The sequence below is a fragment of the Peromyscus californicus genome, unplaced genomic scaffold (assembly GCF_007827085.1).
Source record: "Peromyscus californicus insignis strain IS unplaced genomic scaffold, ASM782708v3 Scaffold_20__1_contigs__length_68692818, whole genome shotgun sequence".
NCBI lineage: Eukaryota > Metazoa > Chordata > Mammalia > Rodentia > Cricetidae > Peromyscus > Peromyscus californicus.
This window is the reverse complement of record NW_026294503.1, coordinates 14451375-14469270: the sequence shown is the minus strand read 5'-3', so window position 1 is coordinate 14469270 and position 17896 is coordinate 14451375. Positions and strand designations below refer to the sequence as shown.

The following is a 17896-nucleotide window of genomic DNA, read 5'->3' as shown; positions in this document are numbered from 1 at the left end:
AGTTGTATAGGTCAGATATGTTTTCACAACAATGAAAGGCTGACCAGTATGGCATTCTAATTTAATGTGTACTCAAAATCACCTGGGTACTATTTCTATACTGCTATAAACTAATATGACTATAACTTTCAGATCCCCATCTTAGAACAAAGTTTTATTGACACTGTTCTGTCAGATAATTATGAATGATAATAATTATATTGAAACATCTTTGGTCATTCATTTAAAAACAATACACCCCCTTTTCCTCCTATTGGGTTGCCTTTCCCATCTTGATATGAGTGTTTGTGCCTAGTCGTATTGTAACGTGTTATGCCATGTTTGGTTGATGTGCCCTGGAAGCCTATTTTCCTGAAAGGAAATGGAGGAGGAGTGGAATTGGGGTAAACAGGATGTGTGGGGTGAACTTGAAAGCTAGAGGGAGGGGAAACTGGTTAATAATTGAGAAAAGAAAAAAAACAAAAAACAAAACAAAACAAAAAAAACCCTGTTCCCGAAATAATGCAACTGTAACTCCCACGAATCTACAAGGATGACCCCAGCTAATACTCCCAGTAATAGAGGATACATAGCCTAAATTGGCCACCTCCTATGATCAGATTGATGACTCTCTCAATTGTTATCAGAGAGCCTTCATCCAGTAATGGATGGAAACAGATAACAGAGATCCACAGTCAGACATTAGGCTGAGCTTGGGGAATCCTACTGAACACAGGGGAAAAGGATTGTGGGAGTCAAAGGGATTAAGAACATCACAAGAAAACCCACAGGAACAACTAACCTGACGCTTAGGAACTCACAGAGTCTGAACCAACAACCAGGGATCCTATATGGAACTAACCTAGGCCCTCCACATATATGTGATAGTTATCTAGCTTGGTCTACTTGTGGGACTCCTAACAATGGGGGCAAGGGCCATCCCTAATGCTTTGGCTGCCTCTTGGGAATCTATTTCTCATACTGGATTGTTTTGTCCAGCCTTAATACAAGGGGAGGGGCTTAGTCTAATGGCAACTTGATATGCTATACTTTGTTGATACCCATGGGAGGCCTGTTCATTTCTGAAAAGAAACAGAGGAAGAGAAGATGAGGGAGGGGGGCAGAGAGGAGGTAGGGGGAAGGGAATGGGAGGAGAGAAGGGAGGGGAAACTGCAGTCTGGATATAAAATTAAAAACCAAATAAAAATATACAAAGTAGCAAGCATTTTGAGTGAAAAACTCAAAAATACTGCCAGAAATTTCTTTTTATCCTATTTATTTGTAGTATACACAGTAGTAAAAATAACTTGTTCTCACATCAAGCTTCATAATTATGTTTGTCTTCTGAGACAAATGGAATAAAAATACTTAGACCAAGTTACTATTTGTAGAACACAATTTTTGTTACTAGGATTGCTAATGTGTTAAGCTCATAATTGTTATTCATGTATGTTTAATAGTGGAATGACACTGAAATGTCGTTAAAAACTGCCCTAGAAAAATTATCTTATTCTTGTCATTGCTTTGTTTTGAAAGAAAAACATGCCAAATTACTTAGAAGACTTACCTGACGTTGTACCAAACCTACTGATTTAGTAACAGAAAATGGTTTTCATAGAACACTGTTTTGCTGTTGATTGACTCTATTATAGATATGTTTTCATCATATTTAAGATTAGTATTCATACTGTAGTAAAACAGATACTTATCATTTTTAGCTTGAGTGAATTCAATAACCTTCAGAAAGTCAGATGATATACAGAGTGGAGGTAAAGAATGAAGTAGCTGAATAACATACAGAAAATAGATATCCAGCTTTTGCAGTTCTTAAAATATCTTCCAAGGTCTTCTCAATTGTAATGACAAGTAAGGTGCTATCAAAAATGCAACATGCTATGTAAGTGAATTCTCAGCCATCTGTTTTCTGTAGAACAAAATACTGAATGGATGTAGTAAAGACTAGTGTTAACATTCTTTGTTTGCATGTGCACATAGACAAGAGATACATAGATTCCAGCATATATAAAAAATTAATAATTTTAATAGTGGTTGTATATAAATTACTAAAAGTATTTTAGCCTACTAGAAAAGGTATGAAAAGAAAATAAAGAAAAATAAAAACTACCAGTAACCTACAGTAAAATCAATCACAAATTAATGATGGATTCTTGATAATCAGATATAGTTTTTGGTGCATGGGGCATTGTAAGCAACACATCTTCTAGAGAGCACTTTGTCCCTGAGCTCTCCTCAGAAAAATAAGAACTGTTAAGCATAAATTCTTGATGTAACCAATCAGTACTTTTTTTTTTAAACCAATACTTAAAGTTACAATATGAAATTGCCATGTGGATGCAAAACTAGAATTTTAAGACCTTTCAAGATTAGTTGATGAGATGGCTCGGTGGGTAAAGGTGCTTGCCACTAAGACTGACAAGCTGATTTCTATTGCCTTGACTCAAACAAATGATAAGAAGGCTGACTCCTGGAAGTAGTTCTCTCACTTCCATTGCACATAGCAATTTTTAGTACTATAGTTGATAGTTATATGACAAAATAGTTATATAATTATGTCAGTAGTCTGATATATTTCTTTACTAGAGATAATGAAATTCTTAAAGAAACAATACCATATAAAATGATAGTTTACAATTTTTATCTATCAGAAATTAAAAATAATGTCACACCACAAAAACATTATTTATTTTAATATATTTTTAATTAAAATAGAAATACATGACTTTCACCTTTCTCTTTTCTTACTCCAGCCCTTTGCAGATACCATCACCCCAACTCCTCCCAAGCACCCACCCTCAAATTGACAGGCTCTTTTTCTTTAAATATTATTACTATGTACATATATTTAAAGGTATGTATGTACATATAAGTATACACAAATATATAAATGCAACCTGCTGAGTCCATTTTTATTGTTTGAGTCTCTATAGTTTCAGAACTGACCATTTTGTGTTAGATAACCAATAAGGAGATTCATCCCAGGGAGATGTTAATCCTTCCTCTCCCAGGAGCCATTAGTTGCCTAAAATTCTTTGTCTGGAGTTGAGATCTTGCCTTATATTGCTTTGAAGAGACACCATGACCACAGCAATTCTTACAAAGAAAAACATTTAATTGCAGCTAGCTTACAATTAGAGGTTTAGTCCATTATCATCATGGAGGGTAGCATGCAGGCAGATATGATACTGGAGAACAAGCTGAGAGTTCTGAATCTTAATCTGCAGGCCACAGGAAGTGAACTGTGTCATTGGGCATGGCTTGAGCATGACCTCAAAGCTCACTTCCTCCAACAAGGCCACAACTACTCCAACAAGGCCTTACCTCCTAATGTTGCCACTCTCTGTCAGCTAAGCATTCAAACACATGAGTCTATAGGGGCCACACCCATTCAAACCACCATATTCCACACCCTGGCTCTCACAGGCTTATAACCAAAACATAATATAAAATGCATTTAGACCAACTTCAAAAGTTCCCATAGTCTATCACAGTCTCAACAATGTTTTAAATTCCAAAGTTTAAAGTCTCTTCTGAGATTCATACAATCTCTTAACTGTAATTCCCTATAAAATTAAAATCAAATAACAGATTACATAATTATAACATATAATGGCACAGGATATTCATTACCATTCTAAAAGGGAGTAAAGGGAAGATAATGAGGAAACACTGGACCAAACCAAGACCAAAAGCCAGCTGAGCAAACTCCAAACTCTGCATTTCCATGTCTGAAGTCAAAACACTCTTCAGATTTCCAACTCCTTTCATCTTTGTTGACTGCAACACTACTTTCTCTTGAGCTGATTCCACTCTCTGTTAATAGCTTTCCTCATCAGGTATCCTGTGACTCAAGCAGCTCTAATATCTTGGGATTGCCAAGGCAGTTCATACTTCACTTTCACAGCATCACATAATGAACTCTCTAGGCCTCCATTCAGAGATTTCCCAGACATTTGCCTGGCCTCAGTGGCTTTCCTTAGTAGCAGAGGAGATTCCATAACCCCTTTCTTCTACTCTTGACTCTCCATCCAGAAGCATATTACTGAAGCTTCCAAGTTCTACTATTTCCTGGGACTGGAGCATGGCTCCCTTGTTCAATTATGTCTGCACCAGCTTTTTGTTTATGATGATTTCCTTTACTGTCTAAGCTTGGCTACCCTGGAACTTGATCTGTAGGCCAGACTGGCCCCAAACTCAGAGGTCTACCTGCTTCTGTCTTTTGAGTGCTGGAATTAAAGGTGTGTATCTCAACTCCTGGACCTAAACTGTTCTTTAATTCCTTTAAACAAGTTGAGAGTTTAGCTGGGTGGGGTCTTGCCTTGAGGTCACTATTCCTTTTATTCCATTTCTTAATCTATCTCCTTGAACACACGATTTAGCTCGATTCCCCTTCCTGTTCTTTCTCTCCTCATATTGTGTGTTTTGTATTTTTACTTTCTCAGCTTGCTCCTTTTCATTATAAATCTTTATTAGAGTTAACACTAAGAACCACATGGCAGAGTCTATACGAGGTTGTTTTGAGATTTCCTCTCCTGACAGAATTAATCCAAATCTCTCACTTTAGCCTTAGGCAGACTCTTTAGACAAGGGCAAAAACCAGAGGCATTCTTCACCAAAATAATATGAAAACAATCGCCGGGCGGTGGTGGCGCACGCCTTTAATCCCAGCACTCGGGAGGCAGAGGCAGGCGGATCTCTGTGAGTTCGAGGCCAGCCTGGACTACCAAGTGAGTTCCAGGAAAGGCGCAAAGCTACACAGAGAAACCCTGTCTCAAAAAACCAAAAAAAAAAATAAATAAATAAAAAAAAATAAAAAAAAATATGAAAACAATCTCTATGAAACACACTAAAATTCCTCTCCTCTGCAACCTCATGAGATAGGCCCCCACAGTTCAGATCACTCCCAGTACCACCATTTTCCATGTCCTCACTAGTATGACCCATTAATCAGTGCTTAAAGCCTTACACTGCTTACCTAACCAAATTCCAAAGTCCTCCAAATGAAAGCATGGTCCAGGCTATTACAAATACCCCAGACCCTGGTACCAACTTCTGCCTTAGTTGGGGTTTCTATCACTGTGAAGAGACACTATGACCATGGCAACTCTTTTTATTTTTTTTAAATTATTTGTTTTTTTTTTTTTTTTTTTTTTTTTTTTTGCAATACATTTCAGTTCTACATATCAGCCACGGATTCCCTTGTTCTCCCCTCTCCCGCCCCTCTCACCTTCCCCCCAGCCCACCCCCCATTCCCACCTCCTCCAGGGCAAAGCCTCCCCCAAGGACTGAGATCAACCTGGTAGATTCAGTCCAGGCAGGTCCAGTCCCCTCCTCCCAGGCCGAGCCAAGTGACCCTGCATAGGCCCCAGGTTTCAAACAGCCAACTCATGCAATGAGCACAGGACCCCATCCCACTGCCTGGATGCCTCCCAAACAGATCAAGCCAATCAACTGTCTCACCCTTTCAGAGGGCCTGATCCAGTTGGAGACCCCTCAGCCATTGGTTCATAGTTCATGTGTTTCCATTCGTTTGGCTATTTGTCCCTGTGCTTTATCCAACTTTGGTCTCAACAATTCTCGCTCATATAAACCCTCCTCTTTCTCGCTAATTGGACTCCCAGAGCTCCACCTGGGGCCTAGCCATGGATCTCTGCATCCAGATCCCTCAGTCATTGGATGGGGTTTCTAGCACGACAATTAGGGTGTTTGGCCATCCCATCACCAGAGTAGGTCAGTTCGGGCTGTCTCTCGACCATTGCCAGCAGTATGTTGTGGGGGTATCTTTGTGGATTTCCGTGGGCCTCTCTAGCACTTTGCTTCTTCCTAATCTCATGTGGTCTTCATTTACCATGGTCTCCTATTCCTTGTTCTCCCTCTCTGTTCTTGATCCAGCTGGGATCTCCCGCTCCCCCAAGCTCTCTTTCCCTCGACCCTCGCCCTTCATTTCCCCCACTCGTGGCCATGGCAACTCTTATAGAGGAAAACATTAAATTGAGGCTACCTTAGTTCACAGGTTTAGTCTACTATCATCATGGAAGGTGGCATTCATGCAGACATGGTGTTGGAGAAGGAGCTGAGAGTTCTGTATCTTAATCTGCAGACAGCAGGAAGTGAACTGTGCCACTGGGCATGGTTTGAGCATAAATGAGACCTCAAAGCCCACCTCCACAGTGACATGCTTCCTCCAACAAGGCCCCATCTCCTAATAGTGCCACTCTTAACAGGCCAAGCATTCTGGGGCCTACACCTATTTAAACAACCACAGATCCCATGAGATTTCCCATCTTCCATGTCCATTGATACTGAAATTTTTCTGGTCTTATTTATGTAGTCATTTCTAGAAGAAACTGTTTAATAGCTGACTTCCTAGGATTCTGGCTCTTAGAATTTTTTCAACACATCTTTTGTGATGTTTACTAGTTTCTGTTGTATATTTCATGGACAAATTTGCCAGACCAGTATAATTCCCTACTGTACTCTACATCTTATTCTTATACTTTCAGACAAGAGTAGTTACTACTCTTCATTAGTAAGCTTATTTTTACAACAAATAGAGACCATTACAGAAAATCAAAACTGAACACAATGCAGAGAACTACTGATTATAACACCAACAGATACCTTTATATCACAATTCCTGCCTCTATAGCCCAGGAAACATTCCCAAAGATGTGGTAGAAAGAACCAGAATCCTAGGATGTCAGCTTACCTTCAATTTCTGGGAGGCAAATAAGGGCACTAGCTATAGCCAACATTGATTGAGGTCTTTTGAAACCCCCTGACCAACAACTGAAAAAAAAATATATGCCATGCCAGGTATTGGAGATTTTGTTTAAATCACCTATGGCTGCTGGGAGAACACTGTCACCACAAATCTATATATCAAACAATTACTGGTATCACTTTCAAACATCCCACTTCTCTCCGTCTCACTCTGTCCCCCTGCCCCCGCATTTCCCCATTTTTCACTTTATAACATTTGTGACCTACTATTCCTCTCTAAGAACCCCCCCAACCCCCAATGCATGATCCCCCTTCAGTTTCTTTGTTTCTCCTGATAAGCTATGATATGTACTCACATCTAGAGATTTGAAGGTAGGATTCACAAATTAAGTGAGGATATATGGAATTCCTGGGTCTGAATTCCCTCATGCTTTATAATATCTTCTAGTTGTATGGATTTACCTATAACTTTCATAATTTTATATTTCTTTACACATGAATAGTATTCCACATTTTGAATATATACCACATTTTCATAATCCATTCATCAGTTGAAGGACATTTAATATTTTCATTTGCTAGTATTGTGGTAAAGTAGAAATGAACGTGGCTGATACATAAGTATCTGGTGGTAGGATTATAAGTCATTTGGCCTGTGATAAGAAGTAGAATAGCAGGGTCATACAGTATATTAGCTTATTAATCTTTAAGACAATGTGAATTTGTGATTCTTTATTGAAAACTTACTTGGTTGCTTTATATTTACTTTGTTCTTTTTTTTTTTTTTTTTTTTTTTGGTTTTTCGAGACAGGGTTTCTCTGTGTAGCTTTGCGCCTTTCCTGGGACTCACTTGGTAGCCCAGGCTGGCCTCGAACTCACAGAGATCCGCCTGGCTCTGCCTCCCGAGTGCTGGGATTAAAGGCATGCGCCACCACCGCCCGGCTTACTTTGTTCTTTATATTCGCTCAATTGCCTAAAGAGAGGAAATATAACAATGCAAATGTTATATATTTATGGAAAATGTGCATGAATGTGTACAACATTTAAATTATATATAAAACAACTATTCTCAAGAAATATAGATCTAATAAATATATTGCATATTATTCTTTCTCTTAATTTTCTAAATTTTTATGAATTGGTTTTAAGGTAAAAGAAAAACTTTATGGAATCTGAAGGCAACCCTGTTTAAATGATTGCTTTTCTTTGCAATAGTTGTACTAAAACTACTAACACTAACAGTTTTTAAAAAAGTTATTTGATTTGAAATCTAGTAATTAAGCCAACAAAATCAACATAAAGTCATCTTGAATTTCAGCTACTTAGGAAGATTTTTCATTGCAAAGTTTGGAGAATTTTATTATTACTATGGATATTTTTCAAGGAACATTAGGCGTTATCTCTTTGTGAAAGGATCTCCATTTGCATTATTTTTGAACACACTCATGGACCTTCTGATTTTACAGCTGTACAGTGTGGCAACCCAGGAACAACAGCAAATGGGAAGGTTTTTCGAATTGATGGGACAACGTTCTCCAGTTCTGTCATTTATTCCTGCATGGAAGGCTACATCCTTTCGGGACCCTCTGTTCGACAGTGCACGGCCAACGGAACATGGTCTGGAAGTTTGCCCAACTGCACAAGTAAATTTTTTCTTAATTCTTCAAAAGTTTCATTCAAGTGAAAATGTATAAAGGTGTCATCAGGTTTTAACTGATTTTACCTCTTTGAGATTAAAAGATTATGAATGTTTATGATTAAATTATACATAGTGATTTCAAGAATTGGTAGTCTCACCAAGGTATTGTATTGGCTAAGTGAAGAAAAAGGAATAAAAGAAAATCAGCCATATTTTATATAGTTTAATAAACTTTAGGAATAGTTGTAAAATATGAGTTTATCAGAATAAAATTATAATGGATTTAATTTTTTATTTACCAATCTAACTCAAACCAATATCTGTCTTGATGTTTGAAAGCATGGTCATTATTTATGAGTGCTTACCCTGAAAAAACTTATAGATATTTTGATGTGGTAAGTCAATTTTCTTTTTGATTTTGGTTTTTCAAGAAAGCATTTCTCTGTGTACCCTTGGCTATTCTGAAATTCTCTCTGTCGACCAAGCTGGCCTCAAACCCAGAGAGATCTGCCTGCATCTGTCTCCAGAGTTTTGGGATTAAAGTTGTGCACCTCTAATGCCCAACTGTAAATCAATTTTTATTGGTGATCTGTTATAGAAAATCAGTCCTGATAACTGGCTTGCTGTGATGAATTCTTAAAACCTTATCCACCAACGTCTACATCAGGCATAAAATAGTATTTAGGGTTAGGAATATACCTTAATTGTACAGTTCTTGCCAAATACATATGAAGCATTGAGTTTGTTCCCAAAGCAATGGAAAGGGTAAGTCAAATAAAGAAAGGAAGAAGGAGAGAAAAAAGAAGCCAGAAAGAGAGGGTAGAAGAAAGGCTGTAAAGAAGGATGATGTAAAGATATAAAGTAGGGAGGAAAAAAAAAAACAGTAGAAGAAAGCAAGTATTTAATCAGCACATGCGTGGAAGACCATGCTTGGCTAAATGTTGGGTTTGTTGTTTTTATAGTATATTTTTTCCTTTTATCTAAGAATGAGTATGCCTGATGCCCAAGAAGAGAGAGCCAAAAGAAACAAATTCAAAGGCATTTTCAAAGGAGCCTCTTTCTCTCTCTCTCTTCTTCCCTTTCCTCTCTCTTAAACTCCTACAAGTCTTTTCCATATATTTTATGCTTCAGTTTTGATGTTTTAGTGGGAGTCTTGAGTTTGTGAATGAGTGCATTTCTAAGTTTATCACTGTTTCTTGTGTGTTTTCTTGGACTTGCTACCTTCTGCTTGATTTGACTTTTTCCAAATTTTGATTTATCTTATGATAACTTGTATTATGTTGTCTCTTAGATGCTTGCCTTTTTTCCTCCCCAAGGGGAGACAGAAAGGGATGGATCTTGATGGGGAGGAAGGTGGGGAAAACTGAGATGAGCTGAAGGAGGGGAAAATATTAAAAATTATGTAATAAATGCTAGGCTGATTTCAAATATTGGATTGAAATTACAACATCCATCTTGTTATTTTAATACTTCAAAAAAAAGTATTGGGCTAAACAATGTAACTCAACAGTGAATTTTACTAAAGCTGGGGATTTGCTACATGTTGACCACTGTATAGGCACAATATGGCTAATTTGTTCATAACAACCTTAACCATGAGCAGGAAAAAAAATTTCTCTAAGAAAGAAGCAAGGAGGTTTCAGTGAAAATTAAGCAGTCTAAAATTCTACAACGAAAACAACTTAGAGACTATTAGGATTTCTATGTGGAAATGTAATTGAATTAGAATCCATGTTTCATATATCTTATTATTAATGGACAGTAATCCTTAATTAGAGTCCCATAACTTTAGATAATAGGCTGGACTTCCATTGCATGGGTCAAAAAAAACTGGAGAAATGGCAGTATTCAAGGACCTCTGGACTACTGGCTGAACTCAATTCTAAACATTATTTTTTATCATTTATGAAAAAAGCCATTTAAATTATTACTTAATATATCAAAATAATTAAATTCAAGTCAAATATGATTTAATACATTTGATTTACCTTATTTGCTATTTATAGGTATTGCTTTTGTAGTAACTATATTCAAGGACTTAAGAATTAATGTTAAACAAATTAAAGTGAGCATTGAAAAAATTAAAATACTTGACAGAATGTTTAAATCACACCTGACAGCAAAATTCTATGAAAACTCAAATATTTTAATTATATAACTGTATGTTGTGGGAATTCTTTCACTTTGTGAGATATGAACAATGTCTATCCATTCCTTATAAGGAACTCTAAGCAGTTGCACTGGAAAGTCTTTACCCAGCATAGATTATGACTTCCTTGTAGCTCCATAGATATAATACATTCAGTTAGCCTCCTCAAGTGGAGGCTAATGTTAGGAAAATATCTGAAATTGTGTAATTCATAAAAAAAGCATAGGTTTTTATCCATAGGTGTGGAGGCTCAGGACTCTGAGATGAAGTAGTCATCAAATTTCATGTCTAGTGATAGCTACTCTCTTACAATATAGTTTTTGACCTTCAGTAGCAGAAGATAGAAAACAAAGAGTTCTAGCCAGTCCAAACCCTGTGACATGGTTCTAATTCCATCTATGAGAGCAAAGCCCTCACATCGCACCTCTTTGAAATCCCCACCTGTTATAGTACTCCATTGGGGTGAGATAAATTTCTACAAAAATTGTGCATGGAAGCAAATGTTCAAACCATAGTGCATGGACAAGCTCATGTGCATGCATGCAGGTACACACACATACAAGTAAAAAACCTTCAACTTCTCTTTCTATTCTGGTTCGTATTACAGTTCACAAGTACTAATGTCTTATTGAATATTTACCATTTAAAATTGTGGTTAACCGCTCAACATAACCCGTCTATTTAAAAATCACGTTCCTGAAAACATACCATTATCATTTCTAGTTCACACTAGAAATATTAGTAATTTGTGTATGTGAGGGTGACTTTGTTTGCCATGGTAAACCAGTAACTGTAGCAGCTAAGATTAATCTTGTGTGTTCCATGCCTGAAGCAGTGTTCTGGTGTTTCCTTCTGATCCTGTACTTTGTGTTTTTCTTCTGATTTTATTGACTTTCTTTCTTTTCTCTCTTCATTCCAATAGTAAAGAACACACAACATATAATAATAAAATAATATCAGAGCAAGGCAGATAAGCCATAAGAACACTAATCATACTAATTCATAGCCTTTTCCTCGCAGAAGTTTCTAATTTGTATTTCCTATTCATATTACAATTCAATTTATACGGAATTATTTTATTTCACTTTGAAATGGCCATGTGTTTTGCACAATAGTCTTTCTAAATAACTCTTTATTCATAACCACCAAAACTGTTTTTTAACATGTGAAGCAAATTTGGCATAAGTCAACAAAAAATTTGCATTTCTTTTAAGAGATGAAATGTTTTAGAGTGACCAGTCAGGGGGAATGAATGGCACACAGTGCTGTTGAAGCCCAAACACAGTCACTGGTAAGAAGATTTGTTAGACACAGTGCATTGTCTGTTAGAGTTTGATTAACATTGACATGACAGAAGTTCATTATTTGTAGGAGGAATAATTAATAGTAGCTCTTAGGAAAGTCAATAGTGCCTTTAAAACATATTTGTTAATTTATCTTTTTCAGTTTTATGGTAAATAACAAAATATATGGTAAAAAATAAAATATAATGTGAGTTATATTTCAATTCATTATATTTCAAAAGTCTGATAATTTAATTTTTTCCTCTTGTCTATTATTGGGCAAGCAGAGTTCCCAAAAAAATCTAAATTAGAGGATGGATCCAATTTTAGGCATAATACTAGCATGTTTTATTTTTAATTTATGTTGAAATATTTTGCAAAAAATACATTAATATGAAACATAAAAATAACTATTGGCATATAGTAGAATCAAATTTCCTATGAATTGACAACTAAAACCCATTCATGGAATGCATACTAGCATTGGGCATCACCCCCAAAAACTGATGTACAGAGGTCCACAGGAACATTTCCCACTGTCTAATATTTCACAAGTAACTTTGGCAGTCCAGCCATAATGCCACATAAGACTTTCTTAATTGGCTGATTTTACCAATATGCTTGCTCTTATCAACCCCCCTCCCACACAGACATACATACACACTCACAAAGTCTCTCTCTCTCTCTCTCTCTCTCTCTCTCTCTCAATTCTTTGTCATGCTTCAAAACTCCTAGTTCAGTATAAGGACAAGTTTGCTGAGAAGCATTTTAGACATTTGAATGGTTTGCAGAAATACTTTTGAAATTACTGTAATTCAGTAATAACGGAAATACCTTCCTCTCCCACGTTGAGACATTGCAAAGATGGCTGTACCCAAGAAAATTCTGCCTTAATTATTCAGCCAACATCAGATGATAGATGGCTTGACAAATGACCCTTTTAATGAACTTCTATCGGAAAGTACTTCTCTTGAACAGAAGTTCTTCCTCCCTAGCATTCTTCCTTCTGTAACTGCAGTCATGTCCTTATTAAGCCAGTGCTGAGGGAGAGCTTTTTCAACATCACTCACTAGTTTTCTCCTTGTGGGTTTAGGGTTATATCCAGAAATCAGGTTTACACAGTCAAATCACATGCAACATGAGCAGAGGAATCTTAAAGATGAAGTTACACCAAGAGACGGAACTAGGATTTCTATTTCCAAAATGACCAATCCCCAGTGATGTGTATCTGGCAGGTCTCAATCATTTGAGACAGAGACAGTACATTTAATAGATCAAGTTGAGTGATAAGGGTTCTCAGGCTGTTAATTCTCAACAACCAGCATGATAATGGTTCTTACCAGATCCTTGTCACAAACCCAGAATAATGAAATCTCTCAGAGATTTTTTTTTCTTCTTTTAGGAGATAGTCCTAAACACAGTGCTGATTTCACAAGAGAGAAAACCCACAACATCTACCACGGCATATTGATGTCTACAATTTTAGGGTAAAGCCCTAAAGAGGTACTATTCTAAGGTCTTGCCTACAAAGACCAAAGCCTCTTTTGGTAGCTGCACACAAGCTGGTAGAGAATGAATTGACTTGCCAAGCAGGTTCTATTTACAAAGAGTGTTGCTATTGCAGACTGACTCTTCCACTGACCTTTGCTTTGTTAGGGAGTCACCCAACAAACGCTTCCAAAGCTTTTATTGTCAGTTGTTCATTAATGCTGCTGCCACAGTGTGCACAGCTCCTGCTCAGTGCCAGGGAAAGAAGCCTGCTGTCTTCTTGAGTGGGGGATGTATCTCAGCTCGTGTGCCCTTGCAACCCCATGGCTATTCCTTCTAGCCAAGATTCCAATTCACTCTGCAAAAGGCCCTGTCCAGAAAACAAGACTTTGGGGATGTTTGTGTTAATATCCTCTCCATTAAAATCTGGATGAAACTATGAAATAACCTAAAGAAATAAAATTTAAAAAATTAAAGTCTTTAGCCATTTTTATATAGTGGTAAATTTGGAAGGTATAAAAAGTATTTTTGGTAATGCACAAGATTATCTGCTTCTTATAAAACTCTATTGTACCTTACTAAAATATTTTTTTCTTATTGATAATCACTGGAAGAGAAAAAGTTTTCTTGATATAAATATAAAAATAGAATTTAGGTTAAACTTGATGAGTTGGAATGCTATCAACTAGTTTGCAAGGCAAAGGATTATATATGAGGTGTTCTACATATTATTCTTCAATTTAAATGCCAATATTCATATTCTTAAGATCCATAGACTCCTACAAAATAGAATCATATATAAAAATCTTGACATTAATCAATCTTAATAGAAAACTAGTAAAACCTAATCATAATGACCTTCAAATATTAGGAAAATGAATTTAAAAAGAATGCAGGCGATAGAGGAGGGTGACCTTCTGGCAAGTATTTACCAACACAAACTTTTTACCTTACCACAAACAGATGATTTGATAACCCAGTCAGGATTATCCATATGAGGTGATATTTTATCTGCATAAGATGATCAGCATAGTTTGCATTTTACTTTCTCTTAACTGTCTGAAATCTATTAACCAATTCATTTTCCAAATCATACTTAAGACCATACTTCAAAACAATTTGCATTTTTAGGACATCCTAAGAACTGTTTTTTGTGTGTTTGTCTCTGCTGCCCAGCTGTCCCAAGTGTTTCTGAAAGTTGTTTGGTAACAATTTAAATGAATCATTTTGTATTCAGAAAGCCAGACCAAGACCTCACTGAAATCAATATACAGCCCATGTCGAATAAGGATTCTGTATTAGAGTTTAGTCCACTTTGATAGCTATCACAGTTTCTGATCTGTTCATTTTTAATTTGTCTTATGTAACTGAAGTCCATGGAATAATGGGCATGAGCTGAGGGTTATTGTCTTTAACCCATGACTAGCTAGTGTTCAGGTCTATCAGATCCTCACAGCCTTGTGTCCCTTGCTCTGTCTAGGTTCCCTATTTTCATTTCTACTTGTGAGGCAGCTGTGACATTGGTTGATAGAGGTCCTCACCACACTAGTTTCCATTTTTCTTGTGAAATTGAGTGCAAATGTAGACAGTCAAAATAATATATTAACTAAAGTTCATGACACAGCAAAGCAATGTCTTCCTCCTAGATGTCAACACTATAGAGTCCTGTATGTATATGTTATGGCTATTAGCTTGGTGTCTTTGTGGGGCTCCTAACAGTGGGGACTGGTATATCTCTGACTCCTTTGCCTGCTCTTGGAATTCTTTTCTTCCTAGTGTGTTTCCTCCTCCAGCCTCGATAGGTGGGCTTTTGACTTGTCTTACTAGGTCTTGTTTTCTCCTGTTTGGCTGTCTGTCACCTTTGAAGTCCTGCTGTTTCTGAAGAGGAAACATGGGGAGTGGATCTGTGGTAAAGGGGAGGTTTGGGGGAGCTGGGAGGAGTGCAGGGAGAATTGTAACTGGAAACCATTTTGTGTCCCACCCGGCCCATTTGTATTGTATGAGAGAAGAATCTATTTTCAATAAAAGAATTAAAATAAAACAAAAGTTTTGAATTCCCAAGGCCATTTTCATAATACCCCTGGCACATTCATTCTGCAATAGGGACTGTAAATTCTTAATGGTAGTCTTTCAGCCTAAGTTGATAATGAACTGTTTGGTATGTGAAATGTGGCTACAGAGAGTAACATAGATATCAAATGTCTTTAAAATCTGATTTTATTATAACAAACTTTTAAAAATTAATTAATTAATTAATTAAATGTATCCATGGGGATGCACAAATGTTACAGTACCATGCATGTTTGTAGCTTAGAAGCAACTGGGAGGAATCAGTGCTCTTCTTCCAACATGTGGGTTCTGAGAATAGAGTTCAGGTCATCAAGCTTGATGGCAAGGACTTTTACCTGCTGGGCTACCTTGCCTGCCCTGCATTTCAGTGTCTTAATGTAGTTTCTGCATGGTCACACAATGCAAGTTAAAAGTGCTTAGTGACACAGTTTCCTATAACAGGATGACATCTTAATCAAGATCTTTTGAAGTCTAGGTGACAATTTCTGGATGACATGCACAACATCTATAATAAGTATTCCTGATTATAATCAAGACCTGTCAATGTGTTTGTTAAATATGCTTATGTTTTATGACTAGAAATGAGCATGGTGGCTCTCTTCCCTACATATATGTTTGTAACTTATGCTTACTACTTGATGTTAAATATGGGCCATGTTAACCCTCTGCCCTTCTCATTTGTTATTGATAGTCATCAGTTGTGGAGACCCAGGTATACCAGCCAATGGACTGAGATATGGAGATGATTTTGTGGTTGGGCAAAATGTTTCTTACATGTGCCAGCCAGGCTATACTATGGAGTTAAATGGTTCCAGTGTCAGGATGTGTACAACTAATGGCACGTGGAGTGGAGTTATGCCAGCGTGTAGAGGTATGAAAATAGTTCTGTCACCATTCCAAAGTAATAACCATTGCATGTTTTTCTGTTTATAAGCAAAGTTAATATATATTTAAGTATATACTTACTCTATTCCTTTTTTTTTCTGATACTAAAATGTGAGATATTTTTATTTTAAAGTCCTCGTATAACATGCAGATGTTTTAAAATAGTATTTCTCCAGGTGGTGGTGGCGCATGCCTTTAATCTCAGCACTCAGGAGGCAGAGTGAGGCAGATCTCTGTGAGTTCGAGGCCAGCCTGGTCTATAGAGCAAGATCCAGGACAGGCTCCAAGACTACACAGAGAAACCCTGTCTCGAAAAAAGACAAAAAAAGTAAATAAAAATAAAATAAAATAATAGTATTTTAATCAAACTTATTTTTGATTGTGAGTAGTGACAATGAGCTGTAATACAGCAAGTAAGCAAAATCCCAGATAGTTACATTTTATTGCCTGCATATTTATATTAATCTATATGCAGTTCACCACAATGGTCCATATGTAAGTATTTATATTTCAAAGGTTATTCTGTACCTTCATTTGTATATATAATGAAAATTGAAATATTAGCAAACTCAAAAATTTGTTTCTCCCTATTGTTAGTCATCATAACAGAACCTTCTCATTTCCATGCTTAGAAGTGTGTTACCTCTCTTTTCCCCTCATACCTGACACTTTTCCAACATGAATCTTCCCCAGGGGTAACATAACACAAGTTAAGAAAACTTAAAATTCAAAATTAATTATATATTTACAAATATGACAATAGGCTTTAAAATAAGAATCTGCATGTTTTCAGGATGCACGCTGAATACTGTAATCAGACACAGTTTGTCTGTATTTGAAAACAATGCTATAAAACTGCTTCTAAATCCACCAGTTTCCGTGCTGAATTGAAATCCAGCCAAGGCACCCAGCTCATCAGCCTCACAAGGTCCATGAGAAATAATTTTATATAAGATACATGATTGTCATTATTTGCAATATACTGGAAAGAAGGTCACCCGCTCTGTCTCCCACTTCAGTATTAGGAAGCTTGCTGTTTTGTACAAAGAACTGAGAACCATTATGCTGCCAGTATAGCACGCGTCCTCCTCCAGGGTTTCATTTTAGGGGTCCTTCAAGAAGACTAATAGGAGGATAAAACATGCCAAACTGTATTGTCCTCCAAAAGGTTAAATAGCGCATATGCAGCTCTTAATGATAATTATTTATTTATTTCACACTGAGGGTGTTTCAACAGCTGTGTCTAATTACTTTTAATGTAATTGCAGCTGTTACCTGCTCAACTCCTCCCCAGATCTCTAATGGAAGGCTGGAAGGAACAAATTTCGACTGGGGCTTTAGTATTAGCTACATCTGTTCTGCAGGATATGAGCTGTCCTTTCCTGCCGTTCTGACCTGTGTAGGTAACGGTACCTGGAGTGGTGAGGTCCCGCAGTGCTTACGTAAGTAGGAAAATTTTTATAATAACCATAGTGTTTTAAAGTAACATTTGCTGCATAAGCCTTTCAAATTTGCTAGGCTCTACCCAGAGAAGTAAAACTCCCTACAAATCCACAATTAAAATTTAATCTTAAAAAGTCAATTTTCATTAATGTAGCTTCTTTTCCTTTATTCTAGTCATTATATTCCTTCCAGTTTGGCTCAAAATATTTGAAGAAAAGT

At 36.8% G+C, this 17896-nt stretch overlaps 1 protein-coding gene across 7 annotated transcripts in view; it reads left to right on the top strand.

The window, feature by feature from the left end:
• The window catches only part of Csmd3 (CUB and Sushi multiple domains 3), a 1145339-nt gene that overhangs the window by 1090794 nt on the left and 36649 nt on the right, over nucleotides 1-17896 (top strand). For all 7 annotated transcript variants that reach the window (XM_052747788.1, XM_052747786.1, XM_052747792.1 and 4 more), the window contains 3 exons: nucleotides 8187-8363; nucleotides 16041-16220; nucleotides 17503-17676. In XM_052747788.1, coding sequence (XP_052603748.1) covers nucleotides 8187-8363; nucleotides 16041-16220; nucleotides 17503-17676 — 531 coding nt within the window. The remainder of the gene's footprint in view (nucleotides 1-8186; nucleotides 8364-16040; nucleotides 16221-17502; nucleotides 17677-17896) is intronic.